Consider the following 12,243-nt stretch of genomic DNA (forward strand, 5'->3'; position numbering starts at 1 on the left):
TCACTGATTCGTGACCCATCAGTGTAAAACATTTTAAGGCAGTCTATGTGTTGATATTTACTTGTGAATATCTTAGGGATCTCCCGCGAGCGTAGATGATCCGGAATTCCACGAATCTCTGCTTGCATGGACGTGTCAAAGAATAAAGTGGATTCAGGAATATCTAGTATATTGACGTATGTGGGAACATACCTAGCAGGCGTTATTTCTTGTGACATGTGATTGAAATACACTGTCATGAATCTGGTTTGGGGTTGAAGCTCGACAAAATTTTCAATTACCAGTGGGTTCATAACCTCACATCGAATAAGTAAACGAGAAGAGAGATCCCAGAATCGGTCTTTTAAAGGAAGAACTCCCGCTAGTACTTCAAGACTCATTGAATGGGTCGACTGCATGCAACCTAAGGCAATTCGTAAACAGCGATACTGTATCCGTTCCAGTTTAATAATGTGAGTGTTCGCAGCTGAACGGAAACAGATGCACCCATATTCCATTACTGAAAGTATTGTTGTTTGATACAATCTTATCATGTCACTTGGATGAGAACCCCACCATGCTCCAGTTATTGTTCGCAGAAAATTTATCCTTTGTTGGCATTTCGTTATTAGATACCTAATGTGGCCTCCCCATGTGCCTTTAGAATCGAACCAAATTCCAAGGTATTTAAAAGTCAGGACTTGGGCTATCGTTCTACCAACCAACTGAAGCTGAAGCTGAGCTGGATCACGCTTCCTTGAGAAAACGACCAACTCTGTTTTCTCCGTAGAGAAATCGATGCCCAGCTTTAAAGCCCAAATTGATAAATTATCCAAGCTATCTTGCAATGGTTGTTGTAAATTTATAGCTTTTGGTCCTGTGGCAGAAACCACCCCATCATCTGCAAGTTGTCTTAAAGTGCATGGGCTGACAATACAATTATCAATGTCATTCACGTAAAAATTATAGAGAAGGGGGCTTAGACAAGAGCCTTGTGGGAGGCCCATGTAACTTATTCTGAATGTCGCCAAATCGCCATATGAAAAATGCATGTGCTTTTCTGACAATAAATTGTATAAATAATTATTTAATATCGGTGAAAGACCACATTGATGTAGCTTCTCCGAGAGAACATCAATGGAGACTGAGTCGAATGCTCCTTTTATGTCTAAGAACACAGACGCCATTTGTTCTTTTTTTGCGTAAGCGAGTTGGATTTCTGACGAAAGTAGCGCCAGACAATCATTCGTTCCCTTTCCCCTCCGAAAACCAAACTGGGTATCTGATAGCAAGCCGTTCGCCTCAACCCAATTGTCGAGACGTCGTAGGATAATTTTTTCCAACAATTTCCTGATGCAGGATAGCATTGCAATCGGTCGATACGAGTTATGATCGGAGGCTGGCTTTCCCGGTTTTGGAATAGCGATAACTCTCACTTGTCTCCAGTCGTGCGGGACAATGTTCTGCTCAAGAAGCTTATTGAATAAATTCAACAAGCGTCTTTTTGCTAGGTCAGGCAGATTCTTCACCAAGTTGAATTTAATTCTGTCTAGTCCCGGAGCATTATTGTTGCATGAGAGGAGTGCAATTGAGAATTCCATCATTGTCAAAGGCGAATCTATGAAATCGTTACTTGTGGGAGCATCGCGAGTGATTTTCTGCGCAGGAGCAGAATCGGGACAAATTTTCTTGGCAAAATTAAATATCCAACGATTCGAAAAATCTTCGCTTTCATTAGTCACGTTTCGATTCCTCATTCTTCTGGCTGTGTTCCAAAGAGTACTCATTGATGTTTCTCTTGACAAGCCATTAACGAAGTGTCTCCAATAACTAGATTTTTTGGCACGACGTATACTTTCAAATTTGTTTTGCAAAATGAAATAATTTTCAAAGTTCTCACGTATACCCCCTTTCTGTTTCATAATTTCTTTGTAGGCAACTTGTTTAGCTTCATATGCATCAGAGCACTCTTTGTCCCACCAAGGATTAGGGGGCCGTCTATTTATTGTCATTCCAGGATTGCATTTCGTTTGGGCTTGTTCTGCTGCTTCAATAATTAAACCCGCTAAGAATTCATATTCTTCGGTAGGGGGTAGCTCTTCTGTCGAAGCAAGAGAAGTGGAAATTAATGTTTCGTATGTTTTCCAATCAATATTTCGTGTTAAGTCATAAGGAACATTGATTGAATTCGTAAGGCCTAATTCACTGTTAATTGAAACAACGATTGGCAAATGATCGCTACCGTGAGGATCAGGTACAACCTTCCACGTGCAATCTAACCGAAGTGATGTCGAGCACAGAGATAGATCTAATGCACTTGGACGTGCAGGAGGTCTGGGGATGCGTGTTGTTTCGCCAGTATTTAAAACTGTCATATTAAATTCGTCACAAACATTGTATATCAAAGAGGATCGATTATCATTGTAGAGGGAACCCCACAATACTCCGTGCGAGTTGAAGTCTCCCAGTATCAGACGCGGAGCAGCCATGGATTCCACTACCTCAAAAATTTGACGTTGTCCAATTTGAACTTTGGGAGGTATATATATAGAAGCGATAGACATGTCTTTGCCTTTAATGCTCGTTTGGACAGCTACAGCCTCAATGCCCGCAAACAAGGGGATGTTAATTCTATAGAAAGAATAGCACTTTTTAATTCCTAGAAGCACTCCTCCATACGGGGTGTCTCGGTCTAGGCGAATAATGTTGAAATCATTTAAGTTGAAATTAATGTTTGAGGTAAGCCATGTTTCACATAGAGCAAAAGCATCGCATTTTAAATTATGCAGTAAAATTTTTAAGGAATCAATTTTAGGTATGATACTTCTGCAATTCCACTGTAAAACAGTGATGGAATCTTTCATTGGAGGAGGTGAATTACCCATTGAAAGATACAATCGCTGCAAGGATGGGCCATTGAGCAATCAGCTGCTCTAAAAATGTTCTAATTGTTGGGAGGAAAGCTGAAAGTATACTCTTTAGTGGTTCAGAAATATTGAATGCTTTAAAAATCCAATCAACAATTTCAGAAAATTTCAATAATCCTATCCCCGGCTGAGGCTCAGAGGAAGTCGAAATTTTATTATTTCCAGTAATGGTGTTCTGTTTGGATTGTACGTTCCCAAAACCGGGCGGAATTGATTTCGGTTTTGAATCGGAATTTTTCGGTTTTGGGCGCAGTTTATCTATTGGTGGAGAAATTTTAAGGCCCTTTTTTGGCAGCTTGGGAAAAGAAGACTTTTTTCTTTTTCTGGAATTTCCGGGTAAAACAAATGATGTACCTTCGCACGCTCCGTCAGAGTCAGACTGTTCCGAAAATAGAGATGCGTAAGTGTTTTCTAAGAAGATGGGTTTAGGGGTAGCATTTTTCAACATTTCTGCATAGGAGCGCTTAGACCTCTCCTTCAAGGATCGTTTAATTTTATCCTCACGCAATTTATAAATGGGGCATGCAGGGAGCTCATGTGAGTTTTCTCCGCACATTAAACATTTTTCTGAATTTTCATTGCATGTATCCTCTTGATGAGAACCCCCACATTTGCCACACCGTGCCTTATTGGAACAGTAAGTGGCTGTGTGGCCAAGCTGTTTGCAATTAAGGCAATTCATTACACGAGGGATAAAAAGGCGAACAGGGAGACGAATCTTATCGATAATGACATAGTTGGGCAGCGCAGACCCAGCGAAAGTCACTCGAAATGAGTCAGACAGTCGATAAACTTTTTTATCTCCTTCGTGTGATACTGAATGCAATTGCTTGCATTCAAGTATTTTTACGTCTTTAAGTATGGTGTCTTTGAAACGACCAACCCCATGCTTAATTATGTCATCAACAGTCAAACTCGATTCTGTGATGACCCCATCAATTTCAATTTCCTTTGAAGGAATATACGCTCTATACTCACGCATAAAAAGCTCGCAAGAAGCAATTGCATTGGCTTGTTTGAGACTACCAACGACAATGCGTATTTTATCTTTATTGACTTTGACGATCTCTTTTACATCCGAGAATCGCGAAGTCAAATCTTTAGAAATTTGAATAATATTTAGCGCCTTTACTTTACGCCTAATAAATACAATCCATGGTCCCGTTGACGACTCTGGGTAAATTTTAATTCTAGTCGGATTTACATTTTCAGCATAAGGTTTAGGGGGAGGGTCTGTTACTCGTTCTCCCATCTCTTCATCCATTTTACCTAGCAATAAAAACTATCACAAAAAGGAATGAAAAATATACCTGTTATACCTGTAGAACACACCTCATGTGTTACGTTGTAAACTCGGTGCCCGTTGTTTGACAATGTGACACTTGCTGTCCTTCTTCGTCGCGTTGCTTCTTCAGTAGAGAAATAGGTCTACCTGCAACACTTCAAAACTCTCTCCGGTTAAGCTGCTCGTCGGTATCACCACCACAAGCGCGCTCTCTCCGTTTCCACCGCCGCGGTAAACAAATGTGGCTACCTGTGGCTTGCTGCGAAAATCCCACTGTCGATGCGGCACTTTTCGGTGCCACTTGTTTTCCTTATTCGTCGTTCCATTTCTGCGGTAGACGAATAGAGCAAATGGGTCTACCTGTGACGCTTCCCCTCTCGTCGATTAGAATTGCCCGACGACACCAATACAATATATTTTTTCTGTGTGTACAGGCACGATCACTGTCGATTTCTGCCACCGCGGTAGGCAAATTCGTCTACCCGCGGTTTGCTGTCAAAACACCGAGGATGTCGTTGACCACGCCTCCGACGTATCAACTGTCGACTCACACTTAACAAACTGGTCTCTCTCTCTCTCTCTCTCTCTCTCTCTCTCTCCCACAAAAACGCATACAGCGTCTCGCACTCCGTCACTCTCTCGAGAACAAAACCTTCCACCTGGAGGCACAACCGTCTCGGCCGGTTGCAAAAACTGTTATGAGTATCACCCCTTTGGCGATTGTTTAGTTTTTCGGTCCCACCTATCAGTATTGAAGTATCGCCCTTACGTTTTACATTTCTTATATTTTTATAATAACTTCCGTTCTACACCACCGATTTCGTCCGTGTTTTTTCAATAGAGATCATTGTTACTATTTACAGCTGGTATCAGCTTGGTAATCCTAAAAAATACGAAAATAACAGTTCCGCCTCTAAACTGCTAGCAAAAAAAGTATCGGCCTGTTTGTTTGCATGGAGCGTGGAGGGCGAATCTTTAAATAAACAAACAAAAATACAGTTTCGCCCGTTGTGTTTTTGCTGTAGTTTAAGAAAGCAATATCGTAGAATCAAAATTTTTAGGTTAATTTGTTGCGTTTCAAAGCCCTCATTCGCATGTATGAAAAAACCCTATGTTTACATTTGTAAGTATCGCCCTTTTCACAAAAAAGCGTTGAAATGAAATCGCAGCTCCTGATATCATGCTATCTCTGAAGTGCATGCGTGCAAGTTTCAAATTTTACCTCGACATTGACTTTTTCTAAAGGTGACTTCCCAGTAGTATCCTGGATTTAAATCATTATCGCTAATCCTAATGCCAAAGAACAAATAAAAACCTCTCGAAACGAACCGTTTGGGAAAATCATCATCATTACTGGAATTTTCATTTTCACGAAACTTTTCGATAACCTTCCCTCACTTGCGTTAATGCACTGGGTGCACAGTGCTCTGAAAATCTAGCGAAATCGTTTTAGGGCACCAGCGGGTCTGTAAAGAATACTAAAAATTAATTTCTATTCCATAATTTTCAGTTCAGCAATTCGAGAGATCGTGTTTACATTTGTAAGTATCGCCCTTTTCACAAAAAAGCGTTGAAATGAAATCGCAGCTCCTGATATCATGCTATCTCTGAAGTGCATGCGTGCAAGTTTCAAATTTTACCTCGACATTGACTTTTTCTAAAGGTGACTTCCCAGTAGTATCCTTGATTTAAATCATTATCGCTAATCCTAATGCCAAAGAACAAATAAAAACCTCTCGAAACGAACCGTTTGGGAAAATCATCATCATTACTGGAATTTTCATTTTCACGAAACTTTTCGATAACCTTCCGTCACTTGCGTTAATGCACTGGGTGCACAGTGCTCTGAAAATCTAGCGAAATCGTTTTAGGGCACCAGCGGGTCTGTAAAGAATACTAAAAATTAATTTCTATTCCATAATTTTCAGTTCAGCAATTCGAGAGATCGTGCTCACCGCAAGCCATGAAAAATAGACTACGTTGTGAAGTCATGGTCACTATTTATTAAAAAATCACGGTTAAATAAAAAATAAAACTATTAAAAAATTTCAAAGAGTTTATAATTTTCACAAACTTATTAGGAAAAATTGTTTAATAAGCTTCCGTAATATTGTGTAGGAAAAAAGCTGAAAATTTCAGTATTTTCTCTATCTACAACATATAAACCCTTAAGTATACCAATTAATTGGTATACGAATTGGAGTAGGCTCGCCAAATTTTGGAAGAAGTCTATAAAATAATCCCTTGAAAACTACCTAAAAATTGTTGTAGTTCGATGCAATAAAAAAATCTCCAAAAATGAAATGTACCTATTAATGTGAAACACAGCGAATAATACATACAATAAAGACCCATTTTTATCAGTCTCATGGTGAATTTTAGGCTGACAAAATGGGGACTAAATCGGGAAATTTTTTTCTTTATAATAAACTGAAGTTGTTAAAATATTCTTCTCGTCCCTTGATGTAGTCTGATAACTATTTCTGATTTTGATGAACTTTTTATTTTCGCATATTTCGCATATCTTCATGATAAGGAAAACATGCTCAAGAAAGGATTTACTCGAATTCAGTCTTGTTCGTCTGCTAGAGCCCATCAAACATATGTTCATATTTGGCTGATAAAATCGGGGTTTCAATGTGTTATAATAGATATTCAGCATTCGAAGAAGTTTTTTTTGAACGAGTGTAGAACGACTTTGTTTCTACTTACTTGAAATCAGCGGCGTAGCCAGAAATTCGGTTTAGTGAAAATCGATCATACTGTCCAAACGGAATAATTCCGAAACCGTAATTTTTTAAGTTTGCAAATTATGCAGAATTAATTTTTCAGAAAATAGTAACAGAGTTCGTGTCTTTAGCGAATTTGCTGAGACTTTATTGAAGTCATGAATATTAACCTGAGGTTAACGTTTGTAAAACTCATCGAAGATACTAAACCTCCGAAATTGGCGGTTTCAAAATGATGCTATCTTGACCTTAAATGACTGTTTTTAAACATTTGACTTATACATATAATTGGCCATACAACAAAAATCAAATGCTCATCAAAATCGATCAGAACCTGCTAGAATCGAATGGAAATCGTCATTTTTCATAAATTTCTCTCTACATTCGGAAAGTGTTATCCTCGTTATTAATCATATTACGTTTTCGTCTCAACTCGACGCATTCCCAAAATAAAAACCTGTTTTAATCCACCTAGTGGTGCAATTGTGCTAGTCTCATTTGTCCAGACTACGATTCCATGGCTGGTTATGTTCAATACAATGGTGGAAATGAATATTACATGTTCAGTGCGATTTGCACATACATACAATGGATCGACAGCCACGATCTTGAGATACTATGTGATACTGAAACATCGCTTGAAACCAGCGGCGGATCATGGAGAAAGATCCGGGAGGTCCAGGTCCTGCCGAAAATTTTCAACTTGTTAAGAAATTTTAAACTAGTTTTAATTTCAAAGTAGCAACCCCTCACTGCATACTCCCTCCGGGCCGGTATGATTGACGATTTTTGGAGTGATTGCATAACCTTTCTATATGAGAAAGGCAAAAATGTACCAAAGTCCAAAGAAGTCAATTTTTGTCAAACATCTCAATGTTTCATGCATTTTAAAGTCATTTGGCATCAAAAATACAAATTTGATTTTGAAAATTTTTCATTTCAGTTTATATGGGAATTTGCTGTGTGATTGCACTTTTCAACTCGTAACTCCGGAACCGGAAGTCCAATCAATAAAAAAAATCAATAGCAGCCGATGGGAAGGTTGTACCTTTCATTTGAGACTAACTTTGTGCAAATCGGTCCAGCCATATCTGAGAAACAGAGGTCACATTTTTTCCACATACACACATACATACATACACACACAGACATTTTCCGTTCTCGACGAACTGAGTCGATTGGCATATGACACTCGGCTCTCCGGGTCGGGATTAGATTGACGAATTTTAGAGTGAATGAGAAAGGCAAAAACATTTTTAGCAAATGTTGAAAGTTATGCATTTTTTGGTGAGCAGTTCTATGTTTCATAAACATTAAATCAATTTTAACTTCGCTTCCTATTAAATAAAGACCCTTATTACAGTACATTTCTACAAAAACGAGCTCAATTTGAAAATAAATCTGAGGATTATGATTGATTACAGAACTCTGGAATTTTCTATTGGAATGTTTTCAGGCAGGAATTTGATATTGATGCTATTGGACAACTGTGAAATCAAGACCAATAGATCAGTTACATATCAGGACCCCATTCCGACAATTTATCAAAAGTCCTCATGATGTTTACAACAACAGGTTATCAATCTACGGATCAGATAATTGTTATTGTAATATTGAATTAAATCAGTCTGCATCAATGAATTTTCAACTTCAATCCAATATTTTTTTTTTGGGTGTGGTGGCGGGGGGGGGGGGGGGTTGTATGGTGTTAAACCCCAAAACCTTCTCTTGGCTTCGCCGTTGCTTGGAGTTATTTATTTCGCTTTTCATTTTCCGATATGTTTCAGATCGATCCGATGGTTATAAGTTAGAAAAATTGCAGTCAGAAGGTTCGCACAAATGAACATTTTTGTACTGATAAGTTATCAAGTTCCTTCCAGACAACTTGGAAGTGTTCGGTGATTATTTCTAGCGGTTGTTGATAGTAAAATGAAATACAAAATTCGTTTTATCGAAATAATGTTTAGCTTATTTCAATGGATTATTACTATATTGAACAATAAATAGGCGACAAAGAGTAATCAACAAACAACAAGCCATAACTTTTAAAGTGTTCAAAATAAATATTTAAAGTCTGTAGTAAAGTTATTCGCAAAAGTAAGAGCTACAAATTAGCTGAAGACATCATATCGATATAATCACTTCCAAGAAAATTTGTGAAAATATCTCACTCATAGGGGGATTAATCAGCAAAAGCACAATACCAAAAGAAAGGGCATATTACCTCCATTAAATTCTCCGAAGATTCTATTTACCTAAAATAAGCCGTGATTACATGTTTTTGGTCATATTTCTGGCAATGGGAAATGATAAAAATCTTTCGTCCGCATTTAATGTTAAATATCTTCATAACTTGTTCGAAAGGTATTCGTTAAAGCTGTCTAAAAACAATTTGTTAATTTATATTGTCAATTTCGGCAGATAATTATAAAAAAAAAACTGCAAAAAACTCCATTTTTACGCATTCAAACATTCATATCTTGGAAACTAAACATCAGAATCAAAAACAAATTAATAGCGTTCATACTGTTTTTAGTTCTTTCATTTAAAAATGGTTTGTGTAAGATCGGTTCAGCCATTGCTGAGAAACACGAATGAGAATTTGTCCGTTACACACACACACACACACACACTCAAACACACAGACATTGTCCCAAATCGTCGAGCTGAGTCGATTGGTATATAAGACTCGGCCCTCCGGGCCTCGAAAAAAATCTTGAAAGTTTGAGCGAATTCTATACATTTCTTTTATAAGAAATGTAAAAAGTGAAAGTGCTTATAGTTTTCTAAATACATAATTACTATAATTTGAATAATGATACCTCAGCTCGAGTAACAGCATGACATATTGATGGTAAATAGCAGCAACAGGACACAACAGCATCACCCAGTAACAACAACAGCAACAGCAAAGTTCATCGAAACAGCAACAGCAACAGGAGCCACGCTCCATCACCAAGACTTTCAGGACGGATAAGACACGGATTGTGTGGGAAAGGAGTCATGGATCAACAAGGAAGGAAGATAGAGAGCTCAATTGGAAAGGGAAAAAAATACTCTTAGGCATGGATCATTCACGGGAATATAAGGAGGGGAATCATGGATATTTTAGGAAGGACCAAGAAAAACTTAACGGGAAGGATTTTTATACATAGTTCAACTGATCAAGATGATAAATTGGCTGCAGCATCCGTAGTTACTTTACCGTATACCAGGCCATCCTTTTTGAATACACTGAACAGTTTACCAGTCTTCTTCAGCTTAATTGCACTACCTTTGATTTTTCTGGACTGCTCCGTTGAATTTTCATTCAGATAAATACGCTTATTCACGCTAAGACCCAGATGAACCAGCGACAGCTTCTTTTCAGATAGATATCGGTGATAAAACGCATCCCGAACTATTTTGAATGCGAATTGCAATACAATCGGAGGTGTAGCTCCAGCAGATATTGGCATTCGAGCCAAACGCTTAGCACGAATCAAAGGTACTTCCTTAACAGTGTAACCTAAGACAACTGCAACTTGTCGAACGATGTTTTCAAGATTATACGGTACTCCTGACAGTAGTAGATCGTAAGACTTCTCGGTATTAGGAACACGTTCGTAATTGATATTAACTTTACGTTACTTTATGCCAAAAACTTATTTTTTCCAAAATCACGCTAACTTATTGATTTATTGTTATGGATTATGCTCGTTATCAATGTGTGAATGCGAATGAATGTCGTTCTCGTAAAAATAAAAGGGTAAGTTTAAAAACTGCCTACCACGCATCCAAAAACCTTGGTTTGGGGAGTCAATAAGTCCTATAACGAAAAACAGAGAGCCGAGAAAAAACGCTCGCCTACACTGCGTAACTATTTCTCGCTGCTCTTCCTGTCATTCCACAACAAATCCCTTCAATACACATAGTTTAAATACTTCTAGAAACGATGGCGTTTTTATATGTTTGCTCCATTGCAACTACACTACTCAACTTGCAAATTATCGATTTCTGTTATTTTCCAAAACAGTCAAACTAATAGGCTAATAAAAATCTTCTTTGAATTAGTATCAAATATTAGTGCTTTTGTCAAAATATTTCCGATCAGATAGTGCAAAGATATAGCGATTTCGATCGGTACAACGGAAGTTATTCGCATTTGAAAGCTAGGAAAATTTCTCAGCAGAAATTTTTGAAAAGGGACCCCCATATTGAAACGTTAGACGTATTCTACTTAAAAAAAACCAGTCATATCGCCGTGTTGTTGTTACTACGAAGGAATGTGTTAAATCCAGTCTTCGATTAGACGTGATTTGAAACGTTGGCACACCTATAAACACTACCCCATCTATTTTTTTCGTTCTAATTCGAGACCATGATCACAGCTAAAGCCTTTTTATCCCACTCTAAGAAATTGAGACGATTTAGTGCGATTACCCAGATAGTTCTCTGTAGCCACAATATGTCGCTGCAATCTCCCGTAAATTCGTATAGAAAATCGTCTATATCGCATTTGATATCGAAGGCAATTCGATCATGCTTCGCTCATGTACTTGGGCTTGGTTACTGACTGACAGCACGTGCGACTACAACGGAGGTTGCAGACAACCTCATAACAGGCGTCCAGTCGACGATAGCGAAGTTTGAATAGTTGCTCCCAGTAGGAAAGAAGTGTTTAGGGAACGAATTATTATTCATGCCTAAATACTAACCTGAGAACAAAGTTCGGAAATTCCCTCACAAACTTCGTATGTAATGTTTTTGATAATGTTCTTTTTATTGTAGGTTGACGAAAAGTCAGTGCACTCCACTGTTTATGTTGGCGTATCGTGAAAAAATGCAGGCGCAGTTATTCACACTCACAGTCCAGCAGCAGTCTTGGCAACCCTTTTGTGAGTATATGGATGTATGTATATATATATATATATATATATATATATATATATATATATATATATATATATATATATATTATATATATATATATATATTATATATATATATATATATATATATATATTATATATATATATATATATATATATATATATATATATATATATATATATATATATATAATATATATATATATATATATATATATATATATATATATATATATATATATATATATATATATATATATATATATATATATATATATATATATATATATATATATATATATATATATATATATATATAATATATATATATATATATATATATATATATATATACTATATATTATATATATATATATATTATATATATATAGTATATATATATATATATATATATATATATATATATATATATATATATATATATATATGCC

At 36.9% G+C, this 12,243-nt stretch overlaps 1 protein-coding gene across 6 annotated transcripts in view; it reads left to right on the forward strand.

Annotated features, from left to right (window-relative positions):
* LOC131688869 (thymidylate synthase) overlaps positions 1-12,243 on the forward strand; it is an 888,839-nt gene that overhangs the window by 366,941 nt on the left and 509,655 nt on the right. For all 6 annotated transcript variants that reach the window (XM_058973579.1, XM_058973921.1, XM_058973670.1 and 3 more), the window contains one exon: positions 11,691-11,797. Coding sequence is in view for 3 of the 6 variants with exons in the window: in XM_058973921.1 (XP_058829904.1) it covers positions 11,691-11,797 (107 nt within the window). In the remaining 3 variants the exon portion in view is untranslated. The remainder of the gene's footprint in view (positions 1-11,690; positions 11,798-12,243) is intronic.

Source organism: Topomyia yanbarensis, chromosome 1 (genome assembly GCF_030247195.1).
Source record: "Topomyia yanbarensis strain Yona2022 chromosome 1, ASM3024719v1, whole genome shotgun sequence".
In the NCBI taxonomy this organism is placed as follows: Eukaryota; Metazoa; Arthropoda; class Insecta; order Diptera; family Culicidae; genus Topomyia; species Topomyia yanbarensis.